Raw genomic sequence first — 17,844 nt, forward strand, 5'->3', positions numbered from 1 at the left:
CATTACCCCCTCAGGGTGATTAAAAAATTTGATCTTCCCTAAAGCAATTTCATAGCTTCCTTGTGTAAGATTCTGCAAGCAATCTGAGGAAATATGTAATGCTGCAGTATCACGTCTTCAAACATCTGCATTTTCACTTGCAGACACCACAGCCATCGATCTCAAATCAGCCATCCAGAAGCATCACCCCACCATGATGACCAAACACTGACAGAATGTTTATTGCAACAGGATTTTATTCAGTATTTTAATTTTTGTACAAAAAAAAGGGCTTAAAATTGTAAATACGCTGCATGCTAAGACGACACAAACTGATACACCAGATTGTATCCATAAAACATGTTTCTTCGCGTTTTCTCAGTTTTTGAAGTTGCAAGATGGGCCACAGGTAGATTTGGTGCCAGGGGGGGAATGCCAAACTGCTGAGCTCGTGCGCTTGAAGTATCGAGGCTTGCTCTTGCCAAAAATATCCTCCAGCTTAGGGCTTGGAATTAGCCCAAAGAGTTGGTCAACATTCACTGGGTGATAGTATTGGTGTAAAATGGCTTGATTAAGCTGAGACCCTACGGAAACAACCATATCAGAGAAGCAGACTCATTATAAGGAAGTTTTCAGTGTTCTGCTTAAGGTGCCCTTTCCCTTGGAGCCTGCAGGACAATTACTCTTCTCCCACGCCTGAAAAAAACTATTAGCCATACAGTGAGTGTGATTAACGTTTTTCCTGCTCATTGCAAAGCTGTGAACCCCACACCCATCTTCAGGTTGCCAGCAGCGCTTGTTTTAAGTTACTCAGCACACTAGACATATCCCAAACCCACCACACCTTGGTTTCCCTCAGGAGGATGGGCTGCCTCATTACTAGCAAGCCCCCACCATTCTTTTCACACCCTCGGATCCAAACACCTGCGTGGAGGTCTTTGGTTTAACTTCAACACAACAGCACTTGCAGGAATGCAGCTCCAGTCCCCCTCACCGCCCAGAGCCAGCAGCTGCCAGCACTGCTGAAGCCTCACAGGCTCCTGGACTGCGCTTCGGGAAGCTGAGATTGCACCAAGTCAATCTGGAGAGCTCCAGCTTCCCAGGGAAGGAATTAAAGGAAACCGAACCAAACTTGGCACCTACCATCGGCCCAGGCAGGGACAGGCTTCCGAGGTTCATTCTCATCATCTGTGGAGTCATCACTGTTCAGATCCATCCCGTAGTTATTTTCGTTTACCTTTGGGGATCTGGATTCCTTTGTGCCCTTCGGGGGCCCCAAGTAGGATGTGGAGATAGATTTCTGAAACCACAGAGACAGCATCGATTAGAGCAGGAAGCAGACCTTCCAGCCCGGCAGGAGAGCTTGCCGTGCCGGGGCAGGCTGACTACCAGACCCATGCGGTCTGACCCTTCGCAGGCACCTCAGAGCTCTGGCACCAGCAGGACGAACAGACTGCGCTGAGGTCCCAGCTTAGATCCCACAGCAAGTTGCTGTTAAGGCATCTAGATGGTACCCTCACACTGAGCATAAGCCACGAGTTAAGAGGCGAGTTCCCAATGCCACGTGCTGGGCAAGGAGCTTCACTGTAAAGGGAAGGTTGCCAGAAACAAGAGCTGACAGCTGACTTTCTAGAGCAGATGCTTCATTCACACTCATTTTCACCCCTAGTTCAAAAAAACAGGAGAGCCAAAAAGGTCACCTACCTGCATATGGGAAGCCTTTGATCTACACGTTAACTGGAACATCTATAATATTCCTACCTGACAGGTAACTTGGGTTGAGTTTTTCGGTAAAACCCAGAAGTGCTCAAATGCTTTTGGCTTTTTTTTTTTTTTTTAACTGAACTTTGCTTTGAAACCATGGCCCCCCTCGACAGCCGAGCTGTAGCACGGGACTGTGTACTGCAGCAGGGACTGCGAAACGCAGAGCTGACACAGCCGCTTGCCTACCCTGCGGCTTCCAAGCTGCCAGGAAGAGCCTGCCAGCACCCGGCCAGGAAAAAGCCAGGGCTCCGTTTCACACTGAAGCTGCAGGTCAGAACAGCGCAAGCCAAAGCTCGGAGACACCGCCTGGCTTTGAGGTGAGGAACAGGGATGACTAGAAGACCTGACAGTCGTATGTAGTACAGGAGTACCTAGAGGCGCTGACCAGAGGATAACCAGGAAGGCAAGCCTAATTCTGCAGGACTCTTTGCATTAAGGGAATGCAGAAATATACACACATCTGTACAAATACAAAAACTGCCACTGTGCTCAGTGACTTGATAACTACTTTTAACCCTTTTCCCCTCCTGTTTCTTGTCAAAAAGCCTTAGAAGAACATACCATGTATTGCTAAGCACTTGGCTTTTGCACACGTGGCTCTACCACTCAAACCCTTTCGGCATGTTTCACGGCAAATCTGCTTTTCATTCTCTAGAGCTCTGACATGAGTCACAGCACAGAGAAGTCGAGCAGGAAGAAGAGGAGCCTGTCAGCCCCAAGACAAGAGGGTTTACCGGCAGAGGCAGTACTCGAGCCTGACTGAGCAGCTTTTTCCACACCCCTCCAGTTACCAGGTCTAAGCAGCTCCAATTCAAACAGGCTCTGGAGACCTAACAGCCAGACTTCACCGTCAGGCCGGAATCAGGCTGCTACAGTGCCTCTCCAGGCACTGCAGGCTAAGCTGACGCCTCATGATGTGCTGCCATCCTGTGGCCATTTCCAACATCTTTTCTGAGATAAAACACTTGTTTTTCCTTCAGGTTCCCCCTGTGCTGGCTGAGCTCTCGGCCAAGCACCCAAGACGACAGACATCCCCATCCTCTGCACAGATGCCTGTTAAACCCCAACAGCCTACACTTGAGGGCTTCATTTCCTGCTCCATCACTGATGGATAATAAATCTGCAGGCTGGCTCCAAACCACAGGAGCCAATTAGACGCCACAGACTCATTTTATTTGAGGGCTCTGCTGGAACCAGGACTCACCTCTACAGTTTTGTTCAGCTGTGTGCCAGAGGCAGCAGACAATGCTTCTGGTTGCTTGATTTTCTTCTCCTCTCCCAGCTGCTGCCGGGGCTCCTGCAGACCATCTTCCTCCTGTTACGACGCAAGAATTAAGTCATTCTTCATTCACGTTCACCCAAGCAAAACAACCAGACTATCTCTGGAACCGAGCCATATTTTCTGGGGCCCTTGTAAGAAAATCCTCAGTCCCTCTGTGTCTTCTTCTGCAGAAAAAACCCAAACCCTAGACTCAAAGATAAAAGTGGCTCCTCTCTTTCCTCAGATCCAGATCAACAAGGTCTCTAGAGCCCACGCTCACCTTTACCGCTTGGAGCCAGGTATTAGAAGCCATGGCAATGGATTCTGGTTGCTTGGCTCTCGTCTCCTGCCCAGGCTGCTGGTGCAGCATTTTTGGGCTCTCTTCCTCCTAATAAAGAGAAAAAAATTTTCACTGCTTAAACTCCTTTTCCACCCAAACCACTTTATCCAGGAGTTCCTTCTCCCATACTACTCAGTAGGGAAGGGCTAACAGGAGGGCAAGAGCTGCAGGTACTTTGCATTGTATTCAACTTCTCTTATCTGGAGGAGCTTTGCTGTGGCTCGCTCCAGCCCAGTTGCTGGCAACGTATGAAGAATTTAGACCTTCATTAAAATTATATAGCACAAATAGGAGTTTAAATGTCATGGACCTAGTGAGTAAGAGCAGCAAGAGCAAGTACAGAAGGAAGAATTTATCCTTAAGAGTAGCAGCATTTGGGGGTTTGATTTTTTACTAATGAAGGCAGCAGAAGAAAGAGCAATGTTAGAGTAGAAAGAGCAGAAAGAAAATGTTACTGTGATATTTTGAGACAAACAGCCTTGACTGTTTGTCTCAAAACATAACATTCTTTGTATAAATGCAAATGATGTTACATGAAGCCATATGATACCTGAAAGTTTGTTATGGGGATCACATCCTCCAAATACAGTGAGTGAATGTAGTAGGAAAAAAATAAACCTCTTACTAATTTCCATATTCATTTAAGTATCAGTGAATGCCATTTGGAGGTGTTCTTCAAAGTGCCATTGTATGGCTGTCATCCATCTTGTGATGGGGCTGAGAAGGCTCACCTGTTAACAAGAAAACAGTCAACCCCAACTTTATCAACAGAGTTGGCTTATTCTTGCACAAACCCCAAGTCCTTACAATAACATGTTTGGCTCATCATTGGTTTTATCGTATTTGTTCCTCTAAATAACATAATAGCAAATGTTAAAACCTTAAACAGTAAACTGCACTTGGAAAACAAGTCTGATCTTACAATAAGTCTGTGTATCCTATGCCTCACTAGTTTACAAAGAAGTTGTTCCAAGACCACTTCAACTCCCCACCTTTATGTTTTTTTCAGCAAACACCGCTGACTCCAGCTGTGGTTGGGGACCCTTCTCTTTCCCTCGCTGTTTGTGATTCCTGGAGGAAAAAAAGAAATCTATAATTTAGCTATAGAGGAAAGCATGTCTGCCTACCCAACCCCCCCACCCCAAGCATTCTTATAGCCTCTTGCTTCAGCACCCCAAACCTTTGGGACAGCCTGACACTCTCACCAGTCTCCCAATTTCAGCAATACTATTTATATTTACTGCTTCACCATGCCTGTTGCCAAGTCCCCTCCTCCAGGATAGAAACAAGCTAATACCTCTCCTTCACTTGTTCCACCTGTTGCTGCTCTACAAGATTTTTCAGTTCCAAGACTTTCTTTCCTTTTTCTTTCACTTCATCCTCTCTCCTTTTCTGCAGTGGTTCTTGCTGCTCAAATTCATCTTCCTCCTGAAGAAGAAAGAAGAAAACCCTTGTAACCCTCCAGCTCAAGTGGGGAAAGATGGGAGGATATGAAGCAAATGCTTTAGACAAACTGTGCTTTTTATATGCCATTCTTACCTTCCACAGCCTGCCTACCAATTGGGTGGTCTCTCCCTTCTGTCCCCACAGGTACCGCTGTGTTCAAACCCAATATCAACTGTCTAGACAGAAATCTTGCAGCATGGACCCTAAAATCCCTGCAGCAGGAGAGGCAGTAACCTTTCCCTGTCCCACCAGTCGGAACAGTGTACGGGTTCCCTGCCACTCCTTTCCTTTTCTACATGCAGGAGGGACCTAGAGTTGCTCTTACCACCCTCAGCGCTTTCTGCTTCCGCGCATCAGCTTCCCCATGCTTCTTCGACAGTTTTTTCTTGCTCCGCTCCTCTGCCACTTTCTCTTCCCGCACTTGTGAGAGGCGCACCTGAGAAAGCCACATGTGTCTGCTCCACCGCCCCCGAGGACACACCTCACAGCCTTGTCCAAATGGAGGACGGGGACTGCTTCCGAAGTCCGTGATATTCCAGGTCCTAACGAGACTGAGAACCCAACACCCAGCAAGCAGCACGTGTGCATTAGATTTAGCGCCAACCTTGTGCAGCAAGTCCACCACTTACTGCAGGCCATGCGAAGAGACACCCACTGCTTGGAGTGACAGGAGAAAGGAGCACAGAGACCATTACACAACCCCAAATTACATGCTTCCATCTTGTAAGTGATTCTCTGCAGAACAAGGGGATGCAACATCTGGTTTCTGCTTTGCCTGCAGTGCTGCAGTCAACTAACTGAACTGCAGTATGAACTGAGGATGCAAAAGCTGACTGAGCCCCAGAGACACGGTTCCTCCACCTGAGCTGTCTGTCCACAGCAGCAGACTAGCCAGGGCTGTGCGTACTTTTGGCCGCTCAGGTGTTGGGAAAGGCTGAAAGGAGCACGATTCTTTTGTCTTCTAAGGCTGACCCTTTCCAAAGGTCACTTTAGTCCACCCCCCAAAATGAGCGACCATCCTTCTCCCAAAGGCTGCTAGGGCTCCAGGTCAGTCAGGCACAGCCTCCCTCAGTCCCGCAGAACCTGCACGGTTGTACAAAAGCAGCAACACTGTCTGCACGCAGCCATTAACAGCCCATCCTAGCAGGCTCTTCTTCTTCTACCTGTCCTCAAAAGAGGGCCAGACAAGGCTTTAAAAAACCAAACACGATACAAATACACACACAGCCAATTCTACTAGTCATGAGCATCCCTTGCGTGCTTGGTAGCTGTTCTTTCCCACCACGCTTGTGCAACCCCCTGCAAGCACTGCGGCTTCGCTGTCTGTAACGTTTTGTGAGAACAGCTCACTCTGAGTGCGCCGTAAGCTGAGTAAGGCTGTCTCACCTGCAGGGCCTGTTCACAGGACAGTTAAGGGATGCTGCCACATTCCTTGAACACAGAGCACCATAAACACTGCATGTCAGAACAGGAATGTTTAGAACCGCTGCAGAGGTACGGAGAACAAAAGCCTCCTCTTGTTAGACAGAGTTTCAGTGTCTCTGATGCAGACTTACCCACCACCTGATTAGTCACCATCAGCAGGATTCCTGTGCTTGCATGTATCATGCCAGTGACCCGTTTGCACCCTCTTGGTCCCACAGCTCACAGAGATAACGTCACAGTACTGAGTGGTCCAAAGCTTGGTCAGCTTTCTTACCTTCTCATCATTTTGTAAAGTCTTCTGCTCCATCCGCTTTCTCTTCTCTTCTTCCATTTGTTCCACCCGCTCCCGAGCCTGCAGTGCCTTCCTCAGACGCTCTTCCCTCTTCCTGGGCAGTGTGTGTGCAAGAGGGGCTTGTTAGCTTTGTCTGCTCTAGCAGAGAGGATGATGGGGGAACAGGGACTTACAGGACATGGTAATGGGGGAAAACAGTTGTTTTGCTCGACTTGCTTTGGCTGAGCTTAGCCTCAGCTCATTTCTGGATAAAGTTCAGACATTAGCAGGTGCTTTGCACTGATGCAGTCCTTACTGCAGTGAGCCATGAAGAGCAGTGCTCAGGGTCACTTGCAGGCAGCATCACTTGCAAAATGCTCCTTCCAAGTGGGAGGCACAAAGCACGGTACAGCAGTGCTGTCTGCCTGGCAGGGAAGGCCTCCAAGGCAATTCTGTGCTGAACCAGGGAAGGAACAGGAGGTAAGGGACCCAACTCACTGCTTCATTTCTGCCTGCCGCCGTCTCTTTTCCTCCTCCACTTTCTTTTTCCTCTGTTCCTCAGCTTCCTGCTTCTTCCTGAGGCTCTCCAGTCTCTGCCGCTCCCTCTCCTGAAGGGAGATGAGTTCAGACTATACCAATTGCTGGGGCCTGTTTCTACCCTCAGGCTGCTTATGCCCAGGCAGCTAGAGGCTAGGCAGCCTGCTAAACAAAGAAGTCACCGTCAGTCATATTCACCCACACACCAGGATGGGAAGTGAATAGTAAGGAAGAAACAACGCAGGTTTGGCAACAGTGCTTATTCAACTAATGAGAGCAGAAGAGTCACAGGTATAGGAGGGAAACACCTCAGTCCTTCAGTTGTAGAGAATATGTTTAGGCAAGGAACAGCACACTCCTGCTGTAGGTGACCACCTATAGCAAATGCTCCTTGCCTGGGACAGTGTTACCCACGCCAGCAGCTGAGAGAATGGGGGAGAAGGGGCACAGTGCAAGTAGTCTTGCTTAGAGGCCAAAAGGTTTCCTAGCAGTTCCCAGCCCCAGCAGAACACACCTGCAAAGAGATCCTGCCACCTCACCACTGGTGTGGCCAGTTTACTTATTTGGACAGAGAGCTGCATGGATGCTAGTGTGAGGGGAAAGAGCTGTCAGTGCCCGTGAGGCAAGCAGCACAGCCGTTACAATCTTCCAGCCCCCACAGTTAAGGTTGTCATTACTTACAACAAAGTCTCCCTGTAGAGAAGAGACAAAAAAATGACTAAGGGTTTGGAAGTAACACTAGAACTCCCCTTCATAGCACACCAACCCTGTTCTTAGCTGTAGTTCCTTATCGGTATGTGGTAGGGAACCCCTTGCCTGACCTCACGCTGCCTGTGTCTTTCAGCCCTGCAGCAGTCAATTATGCAAGACACAAGGGCAGATCCCCACTGCAAAGAGAGAAGCTTCCCACTTTCCTACGGTTCAACAGTCCCAGAATATAAAATGTTTCTGCTGACTATAGATAGAGCAACTGAGATTTCTCTGCATATGAGGAAGGTTTGAGGATTGGTGCTAAAGACCCCTGGACAATAACAGTGTGTGTGGACAGACTATGCAAGGCAACACCAACCAGTTTCCCTCCCCTGGGGAAGCTGAAGTAGAATTGAGGCCAGTTTGCTACGAGGACCTGCACTGATCCATGGTAGCAGACAGAACTAGGAATATGTTTATGCTTTTCTAAGCAAACAGTCCCTCATGCCACTCTCCCAAACTTGATCCCCTCCTCCAGCCCTGCGAGGGAAGGTGGGACTGACACACCTTAAGATCAGGCCGGGTGGGAGTATTGCGTTTGATGAAGTTCTTTATGACACCCCCACGTCCTGTGGGCCCCGGGCTCACGAGCAGCTGGTTTCGCTGCACAGCCTGCAGGAAGTTTTTCAACGGTCTAACAACCTAAGAGGAGAAGATGGAGGGAAGTCAGTACCTGCCAGGGAAAGGCAGGCAAAGAAGGGCCATGGCACCCACTCACCTTGCTAGCTGGAGAGGAAGAAGATGGAGACTGGTTTGCTGAATCCTTGTGCTTGTCATCCAAAGGGGAAAGGGTACGACCCCCTGGCTGCTGCTCATTCCATGTAACACCCATTGCTTGTTTATAGCTTCTCGTCCTGGTGGCATTAGGAAGAGGCACATTAGGTGACCATCACGCTCCTCAATCTTGCCAGAAGCATTTACTTGCTGTTACACACTTCCCTCTGCCTGCTCGCTGCCACCAGAGAACATGGGACTCCTATGAACTCAGTCGGCCCTGTGGCAGGCACACCATCCAGTCATGAATGAGGACAGGAAAGGTATGTGACAGCTTGGTAGGGGAACACCCAAGTTCCAGAGCAGTAATGTACAACATCATGCTCACTCTCATCCTCCACTCTGAGTCCCAGCAAGCAAGAAGTCTTTGTTCTATCTGGTATTAACAGCACAAGATAGACACAACCCCTGTGTGTTTGCAACTACCCAGCCCAGCTCACCTCACTGGCAGAGCTTCACATGCTTTAGAAATACTTCGGACACTCAGATTTATGTGTGTCAGAAATTACTTCACTTGCATGCCCTAATTCCAGGGAAAAACGGGGGGACTGCTTCACTGCACAATGAGGGACCAATCCAGCAGCAGCCCTGAGGAAGGCTGCAGATCCTGACCCATCACACAGTGCTAAGCATCCATGTGAGAACAGAGGTTACTGTTATTCTCCTTCCCATCCGCTACGCACAGCAAATTCACCCCAGCAAAATCAGGACAGGAGGCTGAGGGCAAAGCTAAGAGCAGGTGAAATCTCACGTGAAACACCAGTAATACAGGTAGTGAGGAAACAAGTCAGGTATTCCAGACACTTGCACAAGATAAAAATAAGTCAGTCACCTACTCGCATTGCCTTCTGAAACTACTCCTGGACCACCCCTTTATGAACCACTCAGAGTCACATCTAAGCTGTGAGTTAACCATGCTATCTTAGTCACCTTTGCTGGTTTGTGCATGAACTCCTGTCTGCTTCCCAAGCCAGACCTGGGTCCTAGACCCAAACAAGGCTGAAGGAGTCACAAGGAGCTCCCAGGAGACAAGATCTGGCCAAAGATGATTTCAAAACTACATTGGAAGGGGGGCTGGGGGGGAAGGTAGGGAAACAAACACCCAAAGCTTTTTAAAGCAAATTATTTAAAAGGCCAGGCCCAAGTCCTTCCAGACCACTGGCTCATTCCTCCCCCTTGCAAATTTCTCATACCAGATGCGTGAGGGATTCTCCTGGGACTTGGCACAGTGGGGTTGTTCCTGGTTCTCGTTCTGGCGTTTGCTGTCTGGATTTACACAGCTTCCTGTGAAGAAACCTGTAGTTAGCACCATGTGCAAGGCATCCTGCAGGGCTCAGACTCTGGTCTCCAGCTCTTGTGTGCTCAGAGCCCTGTGGCAGGTAACCAAACCGAGAAACCAGAAGCCTGGATGGCTACCTGGAATATCAGTGTTGTATACGTACACTGTGAAGCATGCTGTGGCACGCATCCTGTACAGACCCTTCTGAACAGGCACAATCTGTCTCACCAAAAGGCCTCCAGCTACTCTTCCCTCCACTCCAGCTACAGCTGCTTATCAGATCCTACAGTTCCCATGGGGGATAAATAAAAAGCCTGAATCTCTCCCTCTCCTTGCTTTGAGGCACAGTAAATAAACGGGACCTGTAAATCCTCACATAATATAAACCCAGAGGAAAGGGATGTCAAGGCGCTTTAACAGAGCATTACACTATGTGGACGATTCCAGGTCTAAGAGCAATCTTCTTTCAAAGTGTCCCCACTTACTCATTTTGCAGATTGAGGTTGGACAGGACAGCATTTGTCTCAAGGCTTGGACACATTTACAAGACGTCCTTGCTTATCTAATTGCATGACTCACCTCTTCATGAGATCAAAAGTTTACCTGAAAAATTACCTTGACAGGTCAGAGGTGGTTTTGTTTCAACACAAGTCCCAGATTTTCCACAAACCCTCATGTTGACTCCCTACTCTGTGTGTCTTTGGGGTTTCATGCAAGAAAAGCAAGACCAACTCGAAGTTACCTTCATTGTTCCCTGCCTGCTGCTCAGGAGAGGGTAAGTGCTGTGCAGGAAGGCTGGCAGCTTGTATACTTTTGCTTGAAATGAGGACATCTTCAGAAGCCTGCAGAAAAAAGAAACAAGCATTCTCTCCAAAGAACAAGGCTATCGTGGACCCTCTGCCCTGAAAAAGCCAGTCACTTCCAACTGCAATCCAACTGCTAGGCTAGGGTCTGCTCCTCTCTCAACTAGAGCTGTGCTGCATGGGTGCTGACTGGCTCATTTCAGTAACAGGGAGCCTGCTCACAAAACACCAGCCTCTGCAGGAAGGACAGTTGCCCAGCACTTCTCAACCAGAGCAGGAGCTTTACTGAATCTGGACTCCAAAGTCAAAGTGCCTCGAGAATGACAGGCAGCTTCTACACACCTTGGAGACACCAATTTTCAAACTACAGATATTCCAGTCCTGAAAGAAAGACAAGTCCCTGTAATGTGTCTCAGGTTACAAGATCATTAGGCACTTTTAAGTACCATTATGGTATATTCACAGGAGGACAAGCAAAAAAGTCGCTGCAGCACAGCACCCTAGCGTGTTATGAGGCTGCCTGCACACAGGCCGTGCTCTCCCCTACCTGCTAAGCTACCACCAGCTGCCACCACCACGATCCGGAGCAGAGCCACCTGCCCATTCCCACCTCTGCTGCTTCCCAACAGCACCAGGGAGCTGTTCTGAAGCAGAGCCCACCCCTCTCTCTGCTGGGCTAGTTTTCACCTCAGCGGGTTCGCAGCACAACCACACAAGCTGTTTTTGCCAGCTCAAAGTAGGGGATGGGTTTCTTTGTCCTGCTAGCACTGCAGGCTTATGCTAGCTTGCTGCTTACATAGCCTCAGCGGCCAAGGAAAGCACATTAACTTGAACTGCCCTCCTGATTTTTGTAGCTCAAACCAGCCAAGCAACAGAGACAGGCTAATACACACCATCAATTACCATGCCCAGCTGACAGGCAAAAAGCTTGCTGACTCCTGGGAATCTGGCCAAGCACCTCCAAAAACTCCCTCTTGAAGAGGCCTTATCAAGGCACAAAATTTCTCTGCCCACCAGGAGCCAGAGAGCCAACTGGCTTCGCTAGCTGCCTAAGCATTAGAAGGGCAGCACCGTCCAACTCAGCAGCGCCTTCGCTGAGCTTGAAGGGATGTGACAGAATGATCCCTTGCGCATTCATTCCCTGCTTCCAGTGGCAATGCTCAGCAAAAAGTATCAACTCAGGCAAGAAGATGTCCGGACAGATAGTTTGTAGGCTGTTCCTTAGAACTTACCTTTTCACCTGGGGGATTCAGTTCCAGTCCAGGTCTGTAAAAGAAAAGCCATTTTAATTATTTCAACTCTCTGAAGGGCGAGTTACAGGTGATAAAAGTATGATGGAGCCAGCATACGGGACCCCAAAGAAAGTGCAGATTAATCTAAGTACATCCAGAGGCACAAGCCTGTTTCAGCCAGGCCACACAGAGGTGGAGCTGTAAATTCTTCTGACGGACCGTTCCATTGCATTACTGAACAACACACCGATGAGCTTTGTCCCCTTCTGCAGAACTTCCACGTAGCAGGTAAAAAGGAAGCTCCGTGAGCCTCAGGCTGAGTCTTACTCGTCCACCTTTCAGGTCAGACCACAGCTGACTGACCTCCAGCACCACCAGGCATTCCGAGGCTGGTTACAGCCAGGAATCCCAGGACAATAATTTACACGAAGCCAGCCAACACCAGGCAGAGCAACTGCTGGCAGCCCCTCAGGCCTTATGGCATAGGCTGGACCCCACGCTAATGCAGTGCTTAACCCTGCCATGCTCTGAACAGACTTCTGAAAAGGAAGACCTGTGCCTGAACAGCACAAACTTTGAAATATCAACCAGCCCCAGGTGACATCATCACTTAAACAGTCCGCTACAAAACCAGTCCTATATCTGCAATATAAGAGAGACCCATATCGCTTCCTTGCAGGGTTTTCTGTGGTTTCTTCCTGCCTGCTTTACATGGTAGCCTCACCTCATGCTGCTGGTCACATCTTCTTCCACAAAAACCTCCAAGGAGCTTTGACCTGGAGGAGAAAAACATAAGCTCGCTTGGGGATTTCATTCTGAGGCTTCCCAACAGCAGCAATGTGTGCGTGGTAGAGCTCAGGTCTCTGTGCAGGCTTTCCTCCCAGGGAACACGCCGATTGCTCATCTCAGCTTTCCACACCAGCACTACCACCTCCCTCAAGTGTCACTGACAAACCGGTGTAGGCTGGGAAGGCAGAGAACTGAAGCAGCAGCTCCTCTGCCTGCAGACTGCTCCAGCTGCACAAACATGCTCTTGCCTGTGTCAGAGATAGCATTTCCCAGTCAATTGACTTCAGCTACTGCCTCCCTACACGGTTTTATGCAGAGATTTGGTGGATTTAGGCTGATTTCATTCCCCCCATAACACCACTTAGCTGAAAGTGTTGTAACAAATGCCTAGATACAGTGTGACTCAAAGCTGACAAAACTAAATACCAAAGGCCTCAGTGCTTTATTAGAAGCCAATCTGACTTCAGAAGCAATTGTTTTAGAAAGTCCAAATAGCAAAACCTTCCCAGGAGTAGTGGGGACAGAGGATATGAGAAGTTTAGTGCTACCAGGAATAGCCTGGATTTCTGAATCTTGTTTCCTCCAATGACTGTGCTATTTGGTTCTCAGTCCATCCATTCTATCTTCACCCAACAAGCATTTAAGTTCCTCTGCCAATTTCAGCCAAATTTCAGGGGGTGGAGACATTCAGTTCCCATAGATTTTCTGGAGAGTTGGCAGAAGACACTGAAGTTAAAGGCCCTCCTCATGGAATGCTGTAGTCTCTCCTGATCAGCCAAACTGCACACGCAGCTAGAACCAGCCAGACTGCATTTTCCCTTTCACTCTTGTTTTTTTGCCTATCCACAACCTATGTAACCCAACCTCCAATCCCTGGGCCTATGCCCCAGCAGACACTTTCTTCACCTGCTGCAGCAAAACACGGCCTGAGACTTGGTCCGGCAGCAGATGAGGACCTGAAGATTGCACCCCAAATGGGTGGAAGCCACAAGGCCTATCGACAAGGAGACTAAGAGGAGCCAGAGACAGAGTTAATACGGATGAGCAGCTCCACAGCTGCTTACTCCCCGCACCAAAGCCGAGAAGCTGATTCAGCCAAATGAAGGCACTTGACAAGTGAAAAACTTACAGCTCACTCTGCTGGAGGCAGAGGATGATTCTCGCGCCGCTGCCTTCTTTGAAATGGCCCTGCTGATAGACCTCCGGATCATGCTCTCTCTTTTGCTGGCCAGTGAATATTTCTCTGCCAAGGAGGCCCTATGGCTCTTGTGGGGGCCACCCACAAAGCTTCGGCGTCCAGAGCAACGGCGCGTTTTGGTTCTCACTGTACTTATTTTGCTGTCAGAGTCCTGGAAAAGCACCTTTTCGAGGCCTCGAGGAGATCGATCTCCTTGGAGCATGGCAGGATCTCCATTTCTAGCAGCCTTGGGAGTGGGGGTACTTGCTCTTCTTTTGGGGGCCTCCTCCCCCTCCCTTGCTGTCTGGCCAGCAGGGATCGCAGCGACGGAAGACACATTGTGCAGCTCAGTGGCTGCGTCCCCCTTGGGCAACTGCTCCCCCGTAACAGCCTTACAGGCTGCATCACTGCTATCGGCATCCTGAGGGCAGTCCTGACACTCCGCCTTCACCGCGGGACCGCGCGCTTCTGCCGGCCATTTCCCAGTCAGTGCTGGGAGCTCGGTTTTCACACTGGCCTGAGACCTCACCGCACAGTCGGGCACGGACACCTCTTCCCCGTGACGGCCAGGGTTCTGGGGTTGCTCTTTGCTGTGGCGCCTTTGGGAACTCGACTTGGAATACACTGGCTTGGTGCTGCTTCTCCTTCTGGACAACCTTAAAGAAAAACAATTTTAAATGAAGCGATGAAAGCGTGTCCCGCTCCCAAATGATTTTTAGAGAAAAAAAAGCAGACAACAAGTTTTGAAGTGAACCCGCAGGCTTCTTCCCTCCACCATTCCCCCTCCCAACCCATCTCTTATCTCCGGGGAAATGCAGGAGCTGAACCTTGAGAGCTCACAGATGCGCTCTGGCAGATTTAGCTGGAACAATTTAGAAATTGCCGCTTACTGCTCTCTGCTGCCTGCAAGATTTTTTTTTTGCTGGACGTTACTACCCTATACCACGGGCAGGAGTGCAGGGCACATACCCTCACTGCAGCCATCCCAGCTATCAGCCTGGCACGCTGGGTTGACTCGCAAATAAAGGTTGTATCATACGGACACAAACTGCAGCAGCTGAGGTACCAGGACACTCGTTGCTCTTTGCAGATGGTAATCCACAGCCCCAGGTGGAGCTGACACCGGAGGACAGTAAAGTCATACTGGTACAACCAACTCCACTCCGTGTGCCTTGAGCAAAGTACAGACATCCACACAGGGAGGGATTTTGGATCGAAAATATCACAGTCTCCTATGACCAACTTTGTGCAGAAGTCTCCCCTGTAGAGATCTACAAGATCCCGGCTAGAAACAGAGGGCTCTGCCGCTCTCTGGCAGGCTGCTCAGTATAAAACACAACCCAAGCACTGGGGAGGCAGGGACCCAAGCACTGAGAAAACATCCACGGCTCTAAACGCAGAGTTTGTGAACAGGCTGGGAAACACAGCAATGCTGCCACACACGTGGTACCGGACAGCGCAACCCTGAGGAAGGCAACAAAAAAATACCTGTACAGTTAGGACTCACGAATTCTTTGAATTACTGTTATTTAAGGCAAAAATTATCAGGTACAGTAACTGTCTCTAGCTCTACTGCTTCAGTTAAACCCGACCAACCACACAGAGGCTTGGGGAACTTCCGCAGTGAAATCCTCTTCGCTCCGTTAGGTAACTTGCCACAAGAGGATGGAGCCACACGCTCGATCAGCAAGTCAAGGAGATGAGGTGGACAAATCCAAAACCAAAGGACAACTTTGGATGTCCAGAGAAAGGCAGTTTCCGATGCCAAAGTGACCCAGAGGTAGCCAGGTAAAGGGTGGAGACTGGAGACAAATACAAAACGGAGAGCTAACGTGGAAGCGCGCAACAGCTAGAAAAGGCAGCTAAGAAAACCCACTGCGGTGTAAGGACAAGGTTTTACAGCCCCTGGCGCAAGACCACCAGCAAGCAGTGACTTGTCCTACTGCCAGTATTCAAGCTGATACCCTCTGCCCTCCTTCCAGCCTCGTTTTCTTAATTTCCCATTCTGACCTCTAGCAAGAAGAGGGACTTTTTGCTAGAATTAGCAAAAAAGACTACTAATTGGGAAATGTGTAACTAACAATACACTAAGAAATGGGTTTTAAAATACATACTGAGAAAAACAGAGCAAGGAAAACAACAATGGCCTGACCTTGCAGGATGGAGCACAACGTGCTGAACTGCAGCATGAACTTCCTGTTGACAAGTGACCGCCCGCCCAGGCGTTCTGTCACATCAGCAGATCTTTCTCAAAACTAAGTTTAAATGAGGAAAAATACATGCAAGACTTGTCTTCTCCAGGGGAGCAACCCAGCTTCTACCTGAAAACCAACAGTATGTCTTAAGAGCTCTCCCCGTTTAGATCTGCAACGTTTTCTTCTCCTGCCCTCCCTCACCACACACGCACAAACTTCCCACGCTTCCTTACTATTCTCGCTGTTCTCTCCATCCTCCATGTCTGGTTTCTGACAGTCTTTTAGTTCTAACTCTTCCCGTCCAACTTCTGTGGGTTTTTCACCACGGTTATCAAAATTTAAGTGCCTTAACACATAAACAGTTTACTACCTCGTGCCCAGTGACGAGGTTTGGGTCACACTACAGCAACTGTCAGCGTGCCGACCCTCAGCTCGCAGCACGTGCTTCTCTGAAGGGACGGTTACCTTAACCGCCCTGCCGCTGACCACGAGATGAGAGCAGATACACAGGCAGCTACCAGGAAGGAGTGGCATCAGGGAAGTTAATTAGCCTCGCAGCCATCCCTGACTACACGTGCAATTAAATCGTGCCCTACACCATTCTGCCTTGGCGTCTGTTTGCAGGCAACTGTTGTCTACTTAGGACTAGTTTTAACAACCTCAAGTACAGCTGGTTCTAAGCAAGTCACTTGGAATTTCCACTTCAGTTCCACCGCTAATCCCTTCGAGCCTTTCTGCCTGCCAGTTCAAACAACGACCGCGGACCTGCTGTTTCTGCAGGTCACTGGTAGCAAGTTCCATTCTCGGGTTCTCTCGGGCACCAGCACAAAGGTTTAGGGAGTGAACACCAGTAGCAACCTCAGGTCAAAAATCGCGCTGAAACAAAATCAAGTAAAAAAAAACCCAAATCCAAACAGATAAGAAAACAGAATATTTATTATTCTTTGTTTCTAACCAGAAAAAAGAAAAACCAAAAATGAAAGTGAAGGAAACCAGCCAACTCTATCCCAAACTGTCGCAAGAATCAAAGTGTCGATTGATCTTGTCATGCCATTTTCAATGTATTTGCTAACTCAGGGAACGAAGAGGCTATTTTATGTTCTTGTGTATGTGGAAAGTTACTATTTTGTTTCAGTCTTAAACGCCGTGGGGCAGAGCCAGAACAACCGACTCACCTACCTCCTCCTGTTTGGCTCCTTATTTTCATCTTTCAGGCAGGAGGACTGCCTTTTCTTGGGACGCCTCCTCTGTGACGGTGTTTTGGGCATTAACTGAGGTTCAGCCCCAAAGTTGCTGTTGAGCAAACACAGAAGACCGAGCGCTTCCCCCCACTGCCTAGAACAACGCTATCCACAACCCATCCGCAAAATACGGGTCACTCATTGAGAAAGATGAGCGCTGGGCGAGAAACAAGCGAGGGAGATGTACCGGCCACTGGGCACCAAGGGCCAAACCGAGCGGCTGAAGGCACAGCCACGTTAAATCGCAGTCGCTCAGCTGCGAGACCCAACGCCCGCCAGGCCTCGCACCAGGGCCGGCCCACCGGCCGCTGGGAGCACACCTGGCCTTACGCTCGCGGCGGCTGGAAGCGCTTCGAGACCAGCCAGCTCCCTGGGGGACGGGGAGCTCCCCTGGAGGGCGGCCCCTACCTATCCAGCATCCTCATGCCCTGCTCCTCCACCTCCCGCAGCCAGGCCAAGCGCTTGTGCTCGGCATCATGGAGGAACCGGGAGAGCCTCTGCCCGCACACCTCCAGCAGCCGCGTGGGACCGCCAGCCTCCGCCATGGCCCTGCCCGAAACACAAGAGGGAGAGGCGAAGGC

General features: G+C 49.5%; 1 protein-coding gene across 1 annotated transcript; it reads right to left on the bottom strand.

Annotated features, from left to right (window-relative positions):
* Nucleotides 1-227: 227 nt before the first annotated feature.
* On the bottom strand, nucleotides 228-17,808 carry LOC143162992 (inner centromere protein-like). The gene is made up of 19 exons (XM_076343578.1): nucleotides 17,672-17,808; nucleotides 17,202-17,315; nucleotides 13,780-14,483; nucleotides 12,586-12,637; nucleotides 11,862-11,895; nucleotides 10,569-10,668; nucleotides 9,741-9,831; nucleotides 8,492-8,627; nucleotides 8,281-8,415; nucleotides 6,985-7,094; nucleotides 6,490-6,601; nucleotides 5,116-5,226; nucleotides 4,884-4,940; nucleotides 4,642-4,772; nucleotides 4,337-4,415; nucleotides 3,285-3,392; nucleotides 2,948-3,058; nucleotides 1,123-1,279; nucleotides 228-563 (listed from the first exon to the last, which is right to left on the bottom strand). The coding sequence occupies exons 1-19, from the start codon at nucleotides 17,806-17,808 to the stop codon at nucleotides 358-360; spliced, it is 2,685 nt and encodes an 894-aa protein (XP_076199693.1). The 3' UTR covers nucleotides 228-357.
* Between the last annotated feature and the right edge of the window lie 36 nt (nucleotides 17,809-17,844).

Source organism: Aptenodytes patagonicus, chromosome 7, assembly GCF_965638725.1.
Source record: "Aptenodytes patagonicus chromosome 7, bAptPat1.pri.cur, whole genome shotgun sequence".
Lineage (NCBI taxonomy): Eukaryota > Metazoa > Chordata > Aves > Sphenisciformes > Spheniscidae > Aptenodytes > Aptenodytes patagonicus.

Bases quoted from the DNA above. Each gene is read 5' to 3' on its own strand.
- LOC143162992 (XM_076343578.1), bottom strand. From the start codon at position 17,808: ATGGCGGAGGCTGGCGGTCCCACGCGGCTGCTGGAGGTGTGCGGGCAG. The intron at 9,832-10,568 runs GTAACTTCGAGT...GTTTCTTCACAG, and splicing joins GCAGGCAGGGAACAATGAAG to GAAGCTGTGTAAATCCAGAC. The intron at 4,416-4,641 runs GTATTAGCTTGT...TTTTTCCTCCAG, and splicing joins GTGGAACAAGTGAAGGAGAG to GAATCACAAACAGCGAGGGA.